The sequence below is a fragment of the Puma concolor genome, chromosome B4 (assembly GCF_028749965.1).
Source record: "Puma concolor isolate L17-30 chromosome B4, mPumCon1.1.hap2, whole genome shotgun sequence".
NCBI lineage: Eukaryota > Metazoa > Chordata > Mammalia > Carnivora > Felidae > Puma > Puma concolor.
In genome coordinates this window covers 65,519,934-65,540,464 of record NC_141673.1, presented here as the reverse complement: position 1 = coordinate 65,540,464, position 20,531 = coordinate 65,519,934, and the positions used below count along the sequence as shown (strand labels likewise).

Here is a 20,531-nt window from a genome sequence, read left to right as displayed (position 1 = left end):
GAGTTGCCCCTCCCATCATCCCCACCTTTTTTTGTCGTTGCTAAAAGGAGAACTCTTTTCAGAGGTCGAAGACGACGAGAAGATGAGAGAGTCCCAGTAAGTATTTTTTTCTTTTTTACCTTTGTACATTTGTTCATTTATTTTTTCTTTTCTGATTTACTGTGGCATTGGCTTGTGGTCTGTCTTTCCTTTCCAGGTTTTTGTTTTTTTGAATATAGTATTAGGCAAAGGTAAATAGAACCTGTGCTTTGACCCTAAAATACCTACTATGACTGCCACTCCCTGACCTTAAAGCACATGTATAGCTAGGGATTTGGTCTATGTTGCTCATGTGTTTTAAAAACTACTTGAATCCCTAATATATTCACATGGTTTAAAAATCAAAAAATGAAAATAATCAATGGAAACTTTATTAGTTTGTTAATGGACATTTAAGTAGTTTACAGCCATCATTTCTTGTGTGTTCAATAACATATGAAGGAGAATCCCTTTCTAGAGATTTCTAGGTCACAATTCAGTTAGTTGCTGCCAACTTACAGCTTTCTGTAGGGGTTGTGCCAATTTTCACTCGGACAGAAACTGAAAAAAAAGTTTTATTTATCGATAGCCCTACAAATATATGATTTTTTGCCAACTTTTTTTTTGATAAAGTACATCCTTCACTTTTAAAGGTCTCTGGATGGTGTTGGAAACTTAAACTGTTTATGGTCACTTGGGGGCAATTTTCTACCTTCTGCTTATTCTTCTCTCCACTAATCTTCTAAACTACTTACAGATCTGAAAAGTTTTTATAGTTGTAGACATGTTTTTTTTGTTGTTTTTTGAGAGAGAGAGCCTGAGCAACGGAGGAGCAGAGGGAGTGGGAGAGAGAGCAGACTCCTTGCCTAGTACAGAGCCTGACACAGGGCTCGATCCCACAACCGTGAGATCATGACCTGAGTCAAAACCAAGAGTCAGACACTTAACCACCAGAGCCACCAGACACCCCTAGACATGTTTTTATTTGAATTTTGACTTACCTAGCTTTAAATTAATCATGTTTTAATTTTTTTATGATTTGTTCGTGGGAAATGTTTGCCATTTCTTAACTGGGAGCAAAAGTTGAGGAATCGGAATGATGTAGGAACACACAGAGGTTTCAAGAAAACCCTGCCTAGAGTTTACAGATAAATCATAAATTTGTGGTACGATGCTTATTTTAAATGTGTAGTAGTGAATTTTATATATATAGTTTATAGGGTACATGTAATATATGTACAAGCATATTACATATATATAAGTAGTGAAAAGATAAGTATTTTCAAAGAAGAAAATGTATTGCATTGTAACACAGAATAGTCCTTAGGGCAAACTGTACACCTTTTAAAACAGTACTGTTTTTTGTTATAGCTTTCTGTATACCATGAGCAGCCGTGAATGGCAACAACTTGCAGCAGTCCACATGAATCCTCAGATGACCGTAAACAATGGAGGAGAGGGAGATTAGTTTCAAAGTCCATTTAATATGTTGAAAATACCCACACTGAGGACTGAATTTTGGGGTGAAGAAAAAGGAGACAAACATGTTCTCCAGTAGGACAGGCAGAGTGGAGGTGCCTTTGTGTGCAGGAAGGAGGTTTTAGCTAGAGATAAAATTTAGGATTTGTAAGCTTACACAAAGTAATTGAGATCATAAGAGTAGATGAAATCATTCAAAGGACTCTGCAGAGAAAGTGATTTAAATTTTTTTTTTTTTTTCAACGTTTATTTATTTTTGGGACAGAGAGAGACAGAGCATGAACGGGGGAGGGGCAGAGAGAGAGGGAGACACAGAATCGGAAACAGGCTCCAGGCTCTGAGCCATCTGCCCAGAGCCCGACGCGGGGCTCAAACTCACATACCGCGAGATCGTGACCTGGCTGAAGTCGGACGCTTAACCGACTGCGCCACCCAGGCGCCCCAGAGAAAGTGATTTAAATAGAGGAATGGTCAAGAATAGAACTTTGAGAACATAGTAGCTTTGTGCTAAAGAATGAGATTATTTATTTTGCTCTTTGAAGTATCCAAAATCTGAGTAGAAATGGCTGGTAGACAAATGGATGTTTAGGTTTCAGGTAAAGGTCTAAGTTGAAAATATTGAAAGTGTACATACAATTCAATGAGTTTTTTTTTTGTTTTTTTTTTTCAACGTTTATTTATTTTTGGGACAGAGAGAGACAGAGCATGAACGGGGGAGGGGCAGAGAGAGAGGGAGACACAAAATCGGAAACAGGCTCCAGGCTCTGAGCCATCAGCCCAGAGCCCGACGCGGGCTCGAACTCACGGACCGCGAGATCGTGACCTGGCTGAAGTCGGACGCCCAACCGACTGCGCCACCCAGGCGCCCCAATTCAATGAGTTTTGATAAGTTTTCAGTGGTGTGTAACCAGAAAGTCCCCCAAAGTGAAAAAGATTGTTGTAAGGCTCACTGAATTCTACTCCTTAAACCAATAGGTTATGTTAACTAAAGTCAAAAAAAATTTGAGAAAAAAATTTTTGAAAGATTGTTTGCATATAGGTAGTAGCTGAAGCCATGTATAATTGCTATCCCACAGGGAGAGTATGGAAGTGAAAAGAATAGTAACCACATAGAAACTAAGAGCGTCAAAAGGCGTGGGTAGAGAGAGACAAACACATGATTGTGAGATCTGAGATTTGGGAGGAAGAGGTATCACAGAAACTAAGGGAGGAATGAAGGAGCTCCCAAAGGAAAGAATATTTACCATACCAGGTGCTACATGAGGTTTGGGGGGGGGGGGGGAGAATCTGTCAGCTTTTGCATTGTGGAAGACTTTGATGATTTGTCAAGGCAATCTTAGTGGTGATGAGTACAAAGGTGAGGAAATAGAAAGTAGAGGAAGTACAAGTGAGAGTCTTGCCAGAGGGTATATAGGGTGGTGGGTGGAAGGGCAGATCAGATTTTCAAGAAAGGATATTATTGTTCTCTCTTGAGACTATAGGTAAATAGGTTTTTGTTTTTAAGGAAGTTACTGCAAATTTAGAAAGCAAATAGAGATTGGTTAAAAGGCTTATGGAGTGTGGGTGCCTGGGTAGCTAAGTTGGTTAAGCATCCTACTCGGTTTTGGTTCAGGTCATGATCTCACGGTTGTGAGATCTAACCCCACGTTGGGTTCTGTGCTGATAGTGTGGAGCCTGCTTGGGATTCTCTCTCTCTGCCCTTCCCCCATGCGTGCACACACACACTCTCAAAATACATAAACTTTAAAAAAAAAAAGGCTTATGGAGTGTAGCAGAGTTTGCAAGAGAAACAAGAGAGGGAGTTGACTAAAGGTAAGTAGGATTGATAAAGAAAAATGAGAGCTCAACTGAAATGAGAAGCCAAGAATTTATAGGAGAACGAACAGTTCTGTGCTTTAGAGTTTTGTTTCCTTGCAGCTTTTAGCTTCTGTGGTACAGGATTAGAGAATGAGATTGGTATGTGACCTGTTTTATGATTTGTGTCTTTTAGAGACCCCAGTCTTCATCAGCTGAAGCAAAGGCTCCAACGCCAAAGTTTGATTTATTAGCCTCAAATTTTCCTCCTTTACCTGGAAGTTCATCAAGAACTCCAGGTGAACTTGTTTTGGAGAGTAGGATGTCTGATGTTGTTAAAGGTGTCTACAAAGAAAAGGTAAACACTGAAGCATCAGTCTTTTACCTTATGGGACCATAGTCAGCCTTTGTTTCCAGAGTTATTATTTAAAATTTTATTTGCACCTAATATGTATTTCTGGCAGTTTTTATTCATGGGATTTTCAGCACACGTTGAGTATTATTAAAAGATTTATGATAAAGCTGCACAGGCCAATAAAATGTTGCTTCATTTTTGCATGTCTTTGTATCAGTTCAGCTTGGTAGAACTAATTGATGCAAGCTGGTGGAAAGTGGTGTTTGCGCTGAAGTGCCTGTAATTAGCCAATGATGTAAAGGGATCCTAAGTTAGTTTGCTAAACTCAGGCTTTCCAGTAGTGGAGAGTTGATGTCAAAAGATTGGGCTGCCCCATCCTAAAATATTTTTGAGTATAGACCTCTTCCTATGGTAAAATCCTTACACCACACAGATTTCTCATTTTCTTCCCTTTTTCTTCTTAATTCAATTTTCATTTTTATCTCATAGTGTGCATGTACATAGTATATCTAGGCTTATAATGAAAAATAGATAGTAGTTTCCTGCAACCACTTCAACTCTAGCTTTTTCTTCTATTGTTTTCCCCATATAACATGGTTATACTGATACCTCTTTTCTTCTTCTTTTTAAGTAATCTCTACACGCAGTGTGGGGCTAGAATTCATGACCCCAAGATTAAGAATCACATGTTCCCCTGACAACCAGCCAGGCATTCCAATATACTGCTGTTTCTTGACATTCCAATTTTCAATGTCTATTAACTTCACATTCTAGAAGCTGAGGATTTAGTTCTCTCAAACCAACATACTTTTCTCATCTTCCCTGTATATTGTACTGCGTCATATCTGGGATACCATCCATTATAAGATGCCCCGTTATTTTAGTGTCACTAAGAAAGTAAAAGCATTGCCACTTATATTAGGATATGCCATCATTTGTAAGTCACATCTCAATATTACATATTTTTTTCGTAACTGAACTTCAGTTCAGAAAATTGCTATTATTTCTCCTTCTTGTACTCTCAGTGGCTGGCTGCACAATGCACAATCCTGTAGCTAGGGCTTTCTTTTGCCATCATCATCCTGGGAATTTTCCTTAGTCTCTTTTGTTTCATCCTCTCTTTTTCTTAATCTTGTTTTACTTTCCTGTATTATGGTGGGTCACATCTTCCTGAGCTTCCTGAATAAATGGGTTTTAGTATGTTTCTTGAGATCTTGCGTTCTGAAAATGTTTTTCTGTTCTCATATTTGATCAGTAGCTTATTTGTGTAGAGTTCTGTATTAGAAATCATTTTCCCGTGGAATTTTGAAGGTATTTTTTTGTCTTCCCTTTTAAAAAATAATGTGCAATATTGTAGTTATTTAATCAGTCTTGAGATAGACGTTTTTTTCATGTTTTCCACCTTTGAAAATCAGGCTGCCCTGTAATTAAAAGTTATTGTAGTTTAAGTGGCATTGTTTTTTTCTTAGTAATCCATAAAATAATAGTGCATTTTACAGTTGATGGCTTCTCAGATTTGTTGAGGTGTGATTCACACACACATATTTTTAAAGAAGAAGAATAATAAAGTGTGCCTTCCCTTGTAATCCCAACCCACAATTGTGGACGTTAAACATCAACATCTTAGCAGTGCCATCTGTCTCCCCCTTTATTTATAATTCTTCCTATTCCTTCCCTTCCTCCCCATCAGAGATAAACATCCTGACTTTGCAATAATAATTTTCTTGCTTTTCTTTATAGTTTTACCACTCCAGGTTGGGAAATTTTTTCTGTAGAGCTGGGCCAGACAGTAAATATTTTAGGCTTTGTGGGCCGCATGCTAAAAACTTAAAAACCACGCTTTGTTCATAGGCCGTACCAACAAAAGTCATAAACCAGATTTGGCCAGTGAGCCTTGGTTTGTCATCCCCTAATATACAGTATACTGTTCGTTGTGCCTGTTTTGAACACAATATAAATGGAGTTGTATGTATTCTTCTGTTGTGTGAAATTCATCACTGCTGATACAGATGACTAGTTCATTTTGCATTGTTGTATTCTGTTGTAAGAATGTCATTATTCTGCTATTGGACACTTGAGCTGTCTTTCTGTCTGACATTATAAGCAATTATGCTATGAATGTTCAAACCATACATGACCCTATTTTAAGGGTATTACATAGTGGAATTGCTGAGTGGTAGGGCATCTTTTAAAATTTAATTTTTCATATTTTATTGGCCGTTTGAGTTTCTTCTTTTGCAGAGTCAAGTATTTGGTACTTTATCTGTTGGGTTATCTCTTATCTTGCAGATTCATGGAATTTAAAAAATTTATTTTGTATACTAATCCTTTGTCAGTTATGTATGTTTTCTACCTATGGTTTTCAGTCTTCAGTATTTGTAAGTGAAAACAAGTTCTTAATCTTATTTTATGGTTTGTTTTTTTTATATCTTGCTTAGGAAATGATCTGTCTTCCAGAGATTCTTTTCAGAAATCTATCATTCTGATTCCTGGTAGTTTTGTAACCTCTTTTTTCCCTCTCTAGAGGTTTTAGGATCTTTTATTTAACCCTTCTATTCTATGAAATTTTATGAAGGTATATCTTGCTATGCCTCCTTTTTTTTTTTCTTTTTGAGGGAGAGAGCATGCACCCGTATGCATGAGCAGGGGAGGGGCAGAGAGAGGGATAGAGAATCCCAGCCAGGTTCCACTCTGTCAGTGCAAAGCCCAACATGGGGCTCAATTTCACGAACTACGAGAAGATGACCTGAGCCAAAATAAAAGTCAAAATGCTCAACTGATTGAGCCACCCAGGCACCCTGTTGTGGCTTTTTTTTTTTTTTTTTTTTTCATTGCTGTGGATACTTGGGAAACCCTTTCAATCTGGAAACTTGTCCTTACCTTCTAGAAAATTTTCCTGTATTATGTATTTTTTTCATGTTTGTTTATTTTTGAGAGAGAGTATGAACAGGGGAGGAGTAGAGAGAGAAGGGGAGGATACGGAGGATCCGAAGCAGGCTGTGTGCTGACAGTAGCAAGCCCAATGAGGGTCTCAAACCCACGAACCACAAGATCATGCCCTGAGCCAAAGTTGAACACTCAACTGACTGAGCCACCCAAGCACCCTGTGTTGTGTCTTTGATAAATTCTTCACCTTTCTTTTTTCTCTTTCTTGAACTTTTAATTTGATATTGCACCTTGTAGGTTGAATCTCTAATTTTTGTTGTTTTGGCTTTCCTAATATTTATTTTTGTACTTGTCTATATTTTCTACAAAGTTATTCTGAATGTTACCTTTAAACCTGCTGAAATTTGTATTGCATCAATCGATTTTAATTTCTAGGGCTTACTGTTTTTCTTTTTTAATTGTAGTAAAATATATAAAATATAAAATTTACCATCTTCAGCATTGTTTAGTGTGTACTGTTCAGTTGTGTTAAGTACATTTGCATTGTTGTGCTTCTAATCTCTAGGACTCTTCGTCTTTTTTTTTTTTTTTTTTTTTTTTAAATGTTTGTTTATTTTTGAGAGAGAGACAGAGTATGAGCAGGGGAGGGGCAGGGGTAGAGGGAGACACAGAATCAGAAGCAGGCTTCAGGCTCTGAGCTGTCAGCACAGAGCCCAAATGGGGCTCGAACTCTTGAGCTGTGAGATCATAACCTGAGCCAAAGTCAGAGGCTTAACCAACTGAGCCACCCATGTGCCCCCAGGACTCTTCATCTTGTAAATATAAAATGCTGTAGGGGGTGTCTGGCCGGGACAGTTGGTAGAGTGTACTACTCTTGGTCTCTGGATTGTGAGATCAAGCCCTACGTTGGGTGTAGAGATTACTTAAAAATAAAAACATTTGAAAGAAGTAGATAATAAATAAAATACTATACCCTTACACAGCAATTCCCATTACCCACTTCTGTCCCCTTTGCTCAGCCCCTGTCAACCACCGTTCTACTTAGTATGAATGTGACTACTCGAGGTATCTCATATAAGTGGAATCATATAATATTTGTCTTTTTGTGACTGGCTTATTTCACATAGCATAATGTCCTCAAGGTTCATCCATTGTGGTAGTGTGTACTAGTATGTACTTCCTTTCATTGCACTGTAATGTTCCATCATATGGATAGACCTCAATTTGTTTATCCATTCACCAGTTGATGAGCTTTCAGGTTTGTACCCAAACCGAATAATGCTACTATGAACATTTGTGTATTAAGTTTTTGTGTAGACATGTATTTTCTCTTACATATATTCTGCTGGATCACATGGTAACTCTATGTTTAGCTTTTTGAGGAACTGTGAGACTGTTTTCCAAAATGACCGCACCATTGTACATTGTCACCCTCAGTGTACGAGAGTTCCAATTATCTCCATATCATCACTAACATTTGTTATTGTGTGTCTTACTGATTATAGCCATCCTAGTGAGTGTGAAATGGTTGGTTTCTCATTGTGGTTTTGATTTGCATTTCCCTAATAACTGATGGTAGTCAAGCATCTTTTCATGTGCTTATTGGCCACTTGTATATCTTCTTTGAAGAAGTGTCGATATAAATCAATTTTGAAATATGATTTTACTTTAAGGATAACGAAGAGTTGAGAGTTAGTTGCCCAGTGCCTGCAGAGGATGAACAGACAGACTGCACCTCTGCCCAGCAACTCAGTATGAGTACCAGTCCTCCATGTACCGCTGAGCTTCCTGCACTAAGGTACAGTTTCAGTATAGAAGATCTTCCACATTGAAATTACTTTTTCTTCTGATCGTTTGCTTAGGTGTTTTTGTGTGCTGTATTAAGTCTAATATCAAGCTCTCTTTTCCTTAGCACAACTCAGCAAGTAAAGGATCCAATAGAGGATTCCACTGTTCCGAAGGATGTTCTCAACCAGACAACTATACCAGTTTCTTCCCCGAGTACTGCAAAGCCATCAAGGACAAATAGTGCTTCACCATGTAATAGTAACATAAATGCAGCTGTAGCTATGGCCCTACAGGTAACTTGATGAGTTTGCTATGTGAGAAAAAAACAATAGGTTAAATAATGAGATTTTTTTTGTTGTTTCCCGCATAAGTCTTTGCTAGAGTAGAGTCATTGGAAATAGCCCAAATTGAGGCTGCCTGCCTCAAATGAAGCTAAAGGAATTTAAAATCACTGTGAGGAAACAGGAAATTTTAGCCTTTGGGAGATAGTGAGGAAGTCACTATTCATTCTGGGTTTTTTTAATGGCTTTTTTCTGATCATCCTATAGTTAAGTGAAGCTTCTTTCTTACTCAGATTATGATGAGTGTATTGTTTTTGGGCTAGTGTAAAGAGGCTTTGAGACCCTTGAAATTCTTTTTTTATAATGCTTATTAACAAGTCTTATGAGGGCCACTCCTATTTTTATTCAGTTTCCAGAAATTGTTTTTATAATTAGGGAAATACAGAAAAGCAAGGAGAAAAACACAAAATTTATGTATAATCTTTTCATTCATTGATATAACTAATTGCAGTTTGGTTATAGTTCCTTTTTTCTAGGTTAAGAACAGTTTATTTTGTTATTTAATAATAATAGAATGGCAGCTACCAATTACTGAATAGCCTGCTCTATGCCAAGACCAGTGCTAAAGACTTTTTACATGCTTTATCCCATTCTCATAACACCCCTATTGTCCATTTTTTTCAGATGAAGTAATTAAGACTTACTCAGTCCTCTATTAATACATTATTGGTTCCCAGATGCTGTTAAGATTCTCGTGGAATCCATCTTAGGGTTCTTTGTAGCCAGGGAGGACAGAATAGAATCATTTCATTTCATCACATGAATGTACATTATTAACTTAATCTGTCCTTCCTTATTAGACATTTAGGGTTGTTTCCAGTTTTTTTCATCACCGTAAACAATGCTGACATGAACATCCTTCAGATAAATTCCTCAAGTGAAGTTATTGTTACATAAATTGCCAAGGCATTTTATTATTTTCAGCGAAGTTACTGTGTTTTTGTTTTAAGATTGTTCCAATACACTTTAATAGCAATGTGTATGAGACTGCCTATTGCCCTTCCCTAGAAGATGACTTACTGGGGTGCCTGGGTGGTTCAGTGGGTTAAGCATCCAGCTCAGGTCATGATCTCACAGTTTGTGAGTTTGAGCCCTGCATTGGGCTCTGTGCTGACAGTGTGGAGCCTGCTTGGGATTCTCTGTCTCCATCTCTCTCTGCCCCTCCCCTGACGCACCCTCTCATAAATAAATAAACATTACCAATAAATAAATAAATAAATAACTTGCTGATTTTCTTATGGGTCACATTATCCTTTTTTTTTTTAATGTTTATTTTTGAACATTTATTTATTTTTGGGACAGAGAGAGACAGAGCATGAACAGGGGAGGGGCAGAGAGAGAGGGAGACACAGAATCGGAAACAGGCTCCAGGCTCCGAGCCATCAGCCCAGAGCCCGACGCGGGGCTCGAACTCCCGGACCGCGAGATCGTGACCTGGCTGAAGTCGGACGCTTAACCGACTGCGCCACCCAGGCGCCCCTAATGTTTATTTTTGAGAGAGAGAGAGAGAACATGAGCAGGGGAAGGGCAGAGAGAGAGGGAAACACAGAATCCGAAACAAGACTCCAGGCTCCGAGCTGTCATAACAGAGCCTGATGCAGGGCTCGAACTCCCAAACCGTGAGATCGTGACCTGAGCTGAAGTTGGACGCTCGACTGAGCCACCCAGGTGCCCCTCACACTGTCCTTTTTGTAGCTTATTATTTAGACAATGTGTACCATAAGTTTGTTTCTTATCTTCCCTTCAAAGGAACCCCGAAAGCTAAGTTATGCTGAAGTGTGCCAGAAGCCCCCTAAAGAACCATCTCCAGTTCTTGTGCAGCCACTACGAGAACTTCGCTCCAATGTAGTGTCTCCCACCAAAAATGAAGAGAATGGAGCTCCTGAGAAGTCCATTGAGAAATCACATGAGAAGCCAGAAGCAAGGGCTAGTAAGGAATATTCTGGTTTCCGAGGCAATACCATTCCCAGGGGAGCAGCTGGAAAAATCAGGGAACAGAGACGCCAGTTTGGCCATAGGGCTATACCTCAGGGAGTGACTCGACGTAATGGCAAAGAGCAATACGTGCCACCCAGATCACCAAAGTAAAACAAACAAACAAACAAACTATTCAGAAACTTCTCTCTCTTCCCATTAAAACTTGAGCCGTGGCTGTATTGAACTGTTCTGGAGGGGAAGGGGTAGCCAGGAAGGAAGCAGGAGAAAAGTCTATGTCCTTAAATCATTGTGGATTTTGGAGTTGTGAGCAGTAGAATCCCAAAATTCATCTCTAAAGTGATTTTAAAATGCTGGAGGATTCCAATCAGTATAAATATATATATATATATATGTATACATATATAAAAATATAATTTTTCTATTTTTGTTTTTGATTTTAATTTGCAGAGATCTTCTGCCTAGAATCAATTTTGAGGGTTCAGATTTAGCTTGGGGAAAAAAACATATTACACATCCTTCAGTATAGGAGATGAGGGAGTGAGAGAAAATATTTTTTGAAGAAGCATTTCTGTAAAATTAGAAATTACTTTTTTTAATCTATTTAAAGTTTGGCTTGGAGAATGCCATCTCTGCCTATATGGCCTTGTGTTGCAAAGCAGATCAGTGGCTGGAGTGCCTGTTGTGGTGTGAGTGTGTGCAAGAGTGATTGAAGCCAAATCTGTTGTCATGTTAGTAAATGATTTGCAAACTGAATGTAATACTGGAGTAGATTTTTTTTTTCCATTTTGAAATTCAGTCTGAACAAGCTGTTAAACTCTGATTATACTTAGAGATGTGACTATCAGTCAGCTTGATACTCAAGGAAAGAATGGGGGTTATTCAGAAAATCAAAAATTTGTTTTAGATCTGAGTGGATAGGTCAAATGGACTTCAGAGGTTTAAACTGCTTTGTGATTTCCTGCCCCCCCCAATAGGAAACAGGTTTTTTTGTTACTTCATTTGTTTGTTATTCTCTGTTCTTTGACTACCCACCCCCAAAAGCAAAATAACCACCATTCTACAGAATTGTATGTTTCTAACTGCCTTGACCAGTCTAGTCAAATCATATAACTGTTTTAAATTTCCGAATTGAACATTGAAGTAGTTTATTCTTCTGTTCACGTGTTTAGAATTTTAGATCCCAGAATGGTAGGTCAGACTGACCCTGCAGTAATTTATTGGTGTGTTAAAGATGAAACATTGTAACTGATCCTTAAAGTATTAAATAGTGTAGAAGTAAAAAAAAAAAAAAATTTAAACTTAATTTGGGGGCAACTTTTTTCTGTTTACAGTATATTTTATCATCTTCTTCCTTCCCTTTCTCAAAAAAAAAGAAATACAGTTTGAAATTCACAGAAACAGAACCAGCAAGTCATGAGATTTTTGAGTTAAGGTGAGAAAGATAGTTGAAGAAAATTAATACATACTTTCTCAGTGAATAAAGTTGTAGCTGTCATATTTAGTAGGCAAGTTTACATGCTGGTGTTTAGAAAATGGCTAAAATATTAAAACCATGTTGCATTAATCTGTTTTAAGTCAGATCATTTTTAGAGTTCTATGTAAGGTGGGGTTTTGTTTTCTTTTTAGGGATAGTTTGTAATGGTAATAACTGTCCCTTATGTTAGTGAATTACATATGTACAAATTGAAACTGTAAATTGTGAACACTGGAAAGCACCATTGTGACATAGAGTAAACATCTTAGTAATATATTAAAATGAATGTAAATGGAGGTTAAAATTACATTACTGTGAAACTCATCTTCCAACTCTAAGTTAAGCTTTGGAGATTTGTATTAGTAGGTAACTAAACACTGCACATTTCTGTACAAGCCAGAATTATCATTTCTTTGTAACTTATTATTCAGCTTGGCAGTTGCTTTTGATTTGGTGAATTGATAACATGGTATATAATATATTTAAGCAGTTTGAAACTATTCATTTCTACACACTATTTTTTAAAATCATATATTAGAATGAAACATACAATAAAACTACCTGTGCTGAAATTTGGGGGAAGTTTAGGTCCTTGAAAAAAAAAAAAGTATTAATAATCATTGACTACATCTATGATAAAAGTGCTTATTTTGGTTTACTTAGATAATGCTGCAGTTGGTGGAAATGATAAACATTTAAAGTGTTAACACTCTGTGAATGCCTTGGATTTAAGAGAATAAACATTTTATAAAAATCACTTGGTAAGGATTATAAACTTAATTATTGCACTTAAAATGAAACTTTACTTTTCTTACAATGTGTCACAGAAATACGCTTGTATGCTGTGTGACTTACTGTTAGTCCACCCAGCTTCCCAAAACTAAATGTTCTAACTGAAACAAAGGAAGAGTCTTCTTCTTGAAGAAAGCAACTGTGTTCTTGCTTTTTTCCCCCCAAAATGCTATTGAAAGTAGAAATTTAAAGACATAATTGTTTTTAAATTTCTTATAAAATAGTGTTTTTAATTTAATTTGCCTCATTACAGCTAATAGTTCCCAGTTTGGTGGGATGTATACGGAAGAGAGAGAGAGAGTGTGAGTGTGTGTGTGTGTGTGTGTGTGTGTGTGTGTGTGTGTGTGTGTGTGTGTGTGATATATATATATATTCACAGTATTTAGCATTTATTTTATTACAGCAAATTTAAGGTTTGTATCTAAATGATGCCTATGAGTTGTGTGAACTTGTTTGGGGTTTTTTCCAGCAGTTCTCTGTAACTGATGCGGGTTGGGCATTTATTGTAGTTCAATTATTTATTTGGTTCTTTAGAAGGAGGAATTTAAATGTCATTTTTTTCTCTTCATCCTTCTGACTTAACACTTCCTTGGGCTGTTGAAGGCTAAAAGTATATACAGATGATATTGAGTGCATAGTACAGTGGTTTTCTGTCATAGTTCTTAACTGCATGAAGAGAATAAGAGTCACACAAGTTCATCGCTTTGCACTTCATAGAGAAGGTATACGGAGATACTGCAAACCTGTCTCTGTTTCCTGTGCTGATAATTGAGGTTTTCATGATCTCTAGGGCCTGCCTGTCTCTATCAGTTTTGCAAATATAGACACTGGCATTCAAAAGAGTGATCCATCTATAACTTTATTCAACTGGATTTTGGAAGAAGATAAGATCTTTCAGTGATAAGGGTTTATTGTTGTTATGTGCTCGATTTGCATGTGATCAAATGACATGCCGATTTTTATTTTCAGTTCCTAAAATTAAGGTAGCTTGAATATTGTTTCACATTCCTTTTTAAATAACCAGGTTGGCTTTGCAAAAGGCTTAATAATAATGGAGTGTTAGCATCTGCTGGAGCAGAAAATAGTATTTAAAAGTTACTGAACACTTTCTTGAGCTTTATTAGTTACAGCCTTAATATTTAGTCTCTTGGCTTAAATATCCACTGGTTTTACTTTGACACAGTTGAACAGCACTGGGGTTAGGTCTCCTGATATTTGTGTTGGGCATGTACATTAACCCTGTTTTAAAATAACATACCCATTTTGTTTTTACAGAAAAGATAAAATGCAAAGAGGACAGTGTGTTCCTTTTGAGGATTTTTATAAATTCTTAATTATATGATGAGGTTTTTTTCCCAACTTTTTATATTTCCTTACGATTTGATGGTCATTAATTTAACTTTAGGCTTTTTTGGTGTATGCTAACTTAGCTAGTCTGAGCTTCCAAGAAGATACATAGACATTTCAGTTTTTAATTAATTGAATAAGGACATTTTAAGAAGTTGAAAGAGAATTTGTTTTCAAGTTGAGAGTAAATTTTCTTTCAGAATCGTCTGATTATTAAATAATTTAAAGTTTATTTTAAAAAGTAGCAACTTTTTATGAATTGTTGAGTAGACTGTTCCTAAAAAAGTACAACTCCTATGTCAACAGGCTGTGTATAAAATAAAATGGTTTTATTTTCAGTTTTTCAGCACAAAACACTGATCAGTATATATAAGGAAACATCTATATCAAGTTGGGGTTTTTTTTTGTTTTGTTTTTTTTGCCTGATTTACATGTCTTTTGAGTGACCCCTGTCAAATGTTCGGGGTCGGGGATCAGAACCAGTTATCCGGCTTCTGTTTTGTCCATTGCTTAGGTTTGTTCCTGTTGTCCAAACTGCTCCCTCCCCCCAACCCCCCCCCCCCCCACAAAAAAGATGGTGTGACACATGCTCATGCATACTATGTTAAAATGAGTACATCCTTGTATTTGTATTTTTGTTTTCAACATTGCCAAGGTGCTACGGGAAATTAAAGTAACACAAAATTAGAAAAAATAAAATTATTTAAAAGCAGAACTGGTTTCCTTTTCTCCAGGTGGTTTATGTCTAATGACTGCTTGTGTTTATTTTTCCCTAATTTTATATGTTGCCCACTCTCTAGTTCCATCATTATTCTGGTCTCAGCTCTTTTTTTGGGGGTGGGGTTGGTTTGGTTTGGGGGAGTGGGGTATCGGCTGTGTGAAATTTCTTCTGCAAAGTGAGGGAAGAGAGAAGATTCGGCTTTATGATCCTAGGGTTTTCTTACATTCTTTTACTGTCAGAAGCAGATGTTGATGGGGCGGTGGGGGGGGGGGGGGGTAGAACCAAGGGCAATGTGAGGTTTAAGGATTTTGCTTTCATGAGGCAGATTATAGCCTGACCTGAGTATGTAGATTCTAGGCTTTCAAACTTTTTATTTCTAAGAGAAAACCTTTAGTTTATCTTTAGCTCTTCACCACACCTTTGCTTTGTATCAAACTCTAGATAGAGCTAAATGATTTGGGGGGCTTTTTAAAGGGAAAGTTCACTGGAGAATTTAAATGAATCTTTTAATCTCTCTGTCTTTAAAACTATGTTAAGGCAATAATGGAAGAAAAAGGCAAAGATGGAAAAGCTGAGAGAATCTGGCTCTAAAACAGCTGATTATTGTAAAAATGTGAAAACCCAACATTTCTTTTTTAAGTTTATTTATTTGGAAAGAGTGCCTGCAGAGTGTAGGGAGGGGCGGGGGGGGGGGGGTTGGGTAGAGAGAATCCCAAACAGGCTCCATCCACACTGTCAGCACAGAGCCCAATGTGGGGCTTGAACTCACAAACTGTGAGATGACCTGAGCCTTTTGAAACCAGGAGCTGGATGCCCAACCAAGTCACACAGGTGTCCGTATCCACCCCCCCTTTTTAAACATTAATTGAATATAGTACTAAGAAAACACTAAAGTATTTCATAGCCATCCTGCCACAGTTTATTCTTCAGTTGTTAAGATGAGCTTTTTTATGTAGCAAAATGCTACTTAGTAGCATTGCCCTTTAAACAGCTTTAATTTGATAATGAACAGTTAGCTTAATGAAGATAATACCAGTTAGTAAAATGTTTCCAGTAATAATAGGTTTACAAAGTTGTACATTAGCAAAGCCTTAGGGCCTTAAGTCAGTAGGTTAGTAGTTTATTTGGGCAAGAGATGGGGTGTATAATTTAAATTTCTTTATCATATCAGGACACAGTGTAATTGTGTATGCTTTTTAGTGGACTAATAACCAAATTGGTGAACTCAATTATGTAGGCTTTGTGTTGTATTTAAAATGAATGGATGTGCCAGGAGCCTTATGACTAAAATAATACATATGTAACCATGCCCTTTATATTTTAATTATGCCTTTTGGAAAATATTAATCTAAATATATATGTCTCCCAAGTTTAAATTTCAGTTATATGCCCAGAAATTTTTTGCACAGTTTAACAGTTACTGTTAAAGGATTGTGAATTTCCTTAAAACTCTGGGATAAAAACTATCGAGGGTGTTCTTAGTTTGTATGAGGGTTGATAGGATTAGGAATACACAGGAAATGATCAGCCCTCCCGGGAGGGGAAAGCATTAACTTCCAAGCTGCCTCTTGATCAGTATGTGTTGGCTAGGTAGGTAAAGGGATGGGAAGCATACCGGCAAATAGTGCAAGTGAAAAAGGCAAATTCAGCATAATAGTTTGGAATGGATGGAGCATAGATTTCAGTAGCGTGTGGCAAGAGAAAAGCTGAAGAATTTCATTTGTAGATAAATCGTAACCAATCATTGTGTGCTAAGAAAATGAGTTTTCACTTGATTCTGCAGGGAATGAGAACCACGAGAAAGCAGAGGGTTATGGTTAGATTTGAAGTTGAGAACGCAATTCTGGTGTCTATGTAAATAGTTTGGGATTGGGTTGTCCAGGTGAGCAGGATGTTTGGAATTAAGGGAACAGCCATTAAGATAGTGTGGTAGATTAGGACAAAGATGTCCACATCCTAATCGCCAGAACCTCTGAAAGTTACTTTATATAGCAAAAGGGATTTTGCAGCTGTAATTAACGACCTTGAAATGGGGTGATTATCCTGGATTATCCAGGTGAGCTCAATATAATCACAAAAATAATCATAAGAGGGAGACTAGAATCAGAGTCAGTAGATGTGATGATGGAAGAGTAAAGTGATGCATCCAAGAGCCAAGAAATGCCGGCAGCTTCCAGAAGTTGGAAGAGGCGCAAGGAAAAGATTCTCTCCTGGATCCCCCAGAAGGAACCAGCCCAGGCAACACTTCGTTTTGCCCCATAAAACTCAGATTTCTGACCTCCAGAACTGTAAAAGAATAAATGTGTTCCAAACCACTAAATTAGTGGTAATTTGCTACAGCAGCAATAGGAAACTAATCAGATGGAGAGAAAGGGTCAGATATATATGCTTTTAAGGAAGTAGAATGAACAGGATCTGTGTTGTCTGGTTGGATGTGAGAATTCGGGGAAATTTTTAGGATGCCTGTAAGACATGTTTGGTAAGTAACCTGACAAGTCATGAGTGACTTAAGATCAGAAGTAAGTTAAAGAATGAGAAGAGGGCTAGGTATAGAACCCTGAAAAAATGTCGAAGTTGGCACGCGTGTGTGTGTATAATCCCCATGTTTTGGCAAAAATGAGCAAAAATCAGTTTTATGTACTGTTACAAGAGTATAAAATGATAAAACCATTTTGGAGAGCAACTTGGCTATATTTAGAGAAAGTGACAAGCACACCTTGCAAAATCATGATTCCACTTCTGGATTATATACCCTGGGGGAACTACTGGACTTTATTCATGGACACTACAAGAATGTTGCAGCTTTTTTATTTTTTTCCAAACAATGAGATGCTAAAAACAATGTCCCTCGATATAATGTCCAATCAACTATAGTATGTCTTAATGATGGTATACTGTACATCATTTAAAATGAATGAACAGGAACAGCTCTTATGTGTCAAAAAAGCAAGTTAGATTGGCATATAGAGTTTGATACCTTTTTTAATAGTCTTAAGATTACTATATATTACGGGTACATCTTTTAAAAGTTATAAAAATGTACTAATATGTTTGGAAATGATACAAGCTGCAAGATGGTGCATACCTTTTAAGTAACCATCTTTGGGGAATCAGCAGGGTGTGAGAACATTAGGGATGCATGTATAGGCCTTCACATGTATCTATAATGTCTTCAAAGTTCTGAAGCAGAAATAGGTGGTGAGATAGGTAAACAGGTATAATTCTTTACACTTAAATATGTTTTCAAGGGGCACCTGGGTGGCTCAGTCGGTTAAGCATCCGGCTTCAGCTCAGGTCATGATCTCATGGTTTGTGAGTTCAAGCCCCACATTGGACTCTGCACTGACAGTGCAGAGCCTGCCTGAGATTCTCTCTCTCTCTCTCTCTCTCTCTCTGCCCTTCCCCTACTTGCAAGCTCGCTCTCTCTCTCTCTCTCTCTCTCCCCCCCTTCTCTCAAAATCAACTTAAAAAAACTTTTCAAATAAAAACAATTTTTAAAAATATAAAAGAGAAAAAGTAGCAGAAGGGATGTTAAAGAAATTAAAAGAGAAAATGTAGAGTGTTCAAGATAAATGCCACATAAGTGAGATGACTGAAGATTCCATTGGATGTGAAAATTGGGCAGTTACTGGTAACAATTACCAAACTGAAAAGACTATGAATGGAAGCCTGGATAATACAGGGTTGAAAAGAGGTTGGAAAGTAGGTAGAGGGAAGCCAATTGCCTATTTTAAATGTCCAGTGGTGGAGCTGGATCCAACTACATAATCTTACTCTAGCCCCTATCTCTCCATCTCTCCCTTCTTCCCTCTCTTTTTTCCCCTACCCTTTTCTCCCATGCCCAGTCTACTAGCTGTGTATTGGCTTCTCAAGTGAGCTTTCTCCATGTGACAGGAAAGATTGAACAGTAGCTGTTGCAGATTTATAGGGCCCTTGCAGCAACTTCCAGATAGGGAACGAATTCTCCTCCCTAGTATCCAACATAGCAAATCTTTTACACAACAGGACAGATCACCCTCAAGAGTTCTGCATTTTTATGGTCTCTTAGCTTATGATTTCCAGAAATCAAGAGACATGATACTAGCATCCACGTATCATTTAAGTATCTCTTATCTGTTACTGCTAAAATTAGATTTTCTTGATTTATGATGAGTTTTAATTTTTTTCATGTTTATTAGCCATTTATTATTATTTGTTACTTATTTTTCCATTAGGTTGTCATTTTTTGTTTACTGGCATGACTCTTTTTCACGTTCTGGATATTTCATTGTTAAATATATTGGAAATAGATTCTTACCAGTATTTTTTAAGATTTTTAACTTCTGCATTGTCTCTTGTACTTTTAATTGGTTTTGAGGCCCTACCTATCAACCGTTTCCTATATGACTTGCTTAAAAAAGCCTTCCTTATCTTGAAGTTATTAAATATTTTTTTCAGTGCTCGCTTCGGCAGCACATATTCTAAATATTTTTTTCTATTTTCTTCTAATAATAATTTTGCTTTTTAAATTTTAGCTTTAACTTTTTAAATGTTTGTTTATTTTGAGGGAGAGAGGGAGAGAATGAGCAGTTAATGGGCAGAGAGAGAATCCCAAGCAGGCTCCATGCTCCGTATGGATGGACCCTGATGTGGGGCTCAATCTCACAACCTTGATACTGCGACCTGAACCAAAATCAAGAGTCAGATGCTTAACTGAGCCACCCAGACGCCCCTTAAATTTTAGCTTTAAATACATTCAGTTTATTTTGGTGCATTATGAAAGTGTTTAACCTGTTTTCTCTGAATAGCCTTTGGTTCAAAAACCATTTGCTGAATACATGATCTTTTTTTCCCTTATTTGAGATGCCACCTTTATCATAAAACAAATTACCAGTTATGAATAAGTCTGTTTCTTCAGTATTTATCAAATTTCTTTTATCTCATTCCTGCATTAATAACACCCCATTTTAACTCGTATAGCCTTTCAGTATATTTTGCTGTCAAAGGGCAAACTGCTCCCATGGTTGATTTTGTTAAAATCTCTGGCTATTCTTGTGATTTTTTTCTTTAACATGAATTTTAGAGTCACCTAACAAATTTTGTTTTAAAATTCTGTTGGGGTTTCTATAGATATTATATTGCACTTACAGGAAATTTTGGGGAAAGTAACTTTTTGGTGTTGAGGCTTATAGCTTTATAGCATGCTTTGGTCTCTTCAAGAACATCCTCCTTTTAAATTTTTTACTTTTAATTTTTCTTGACTTCCCTTGAGCTTTTTATCTTCTATTTAGAATTAGCTTCTCAAGTTACAATTTAGAAAATTGGAATAGGATTTTGATAAAAATTGCACGGATTTTTAGAGATTAATTTTTGGAGTATGGATATTTTTTTTTTCCATTTAGGTCTTCTTTATTTTTTGTTTGTTTATTTTAAACGTTTATTTTTGAGAGAGAGTGGGAGAGGGGCAGAGAGAGAGGGAGACAGGATCTGAAGTGGGCTCTGTGCTGAGAGCAGAGAGCCCGATGCAGGGCTCGAGCTCATGAACCTTAGAACATGACCTGAGCCGAAGTTGGACGCTTAACTGACAGAACCACCCAGGTGCCCCTACTTAGGTCTTCT

General features: G+C 37.2%; 1 protein-coding gene across 8 annotated transcripts in view; it reads left to right on the top strand.

Annotated features, from left to right (window-relative positions):
• LARP4 (La ribonucleoprotein 4) overlaps positions 1–12,830 on the top strand; it is a 65,453-nt gene extending 52,623 nt beyond the window's left edge. For 5 of the 8 annotated variants that reach the window (XM_086713411.1, XM_086713412.1, XM_086713409.1 and 2 more), the window contains 5 exons: positions 48–96; positions 3,488–3,649; positions 8,206–8,330; positions 8,445–8,613; positions 10,411–12,830. In XM_086713411.1, coding sequence (XP_086569537.1) covers positions 48–96; positions 3,488–3,649; positions 8,206–8,330; positions 8,445–8,613; positions 10,411–10,749 — 844 coding nt within the window. In that variant the 3' untranslated portion in view covers positions 10,750–12,830. The remainder of the gene's footprint in view (positions 1–47; positions 97–3,487; positions 3,650–8,205; positions 8,331–8,444; positions 8,614–10,410) is intronic. The other 3 variants (XM_086713413.1, XM_086713415.1, XM_086713414.1) reach the window with 3 other exon arrangements.
• The last annotated feature ends 7,701 nt before the right edge of the window (positions 12,831–20,531 follow it).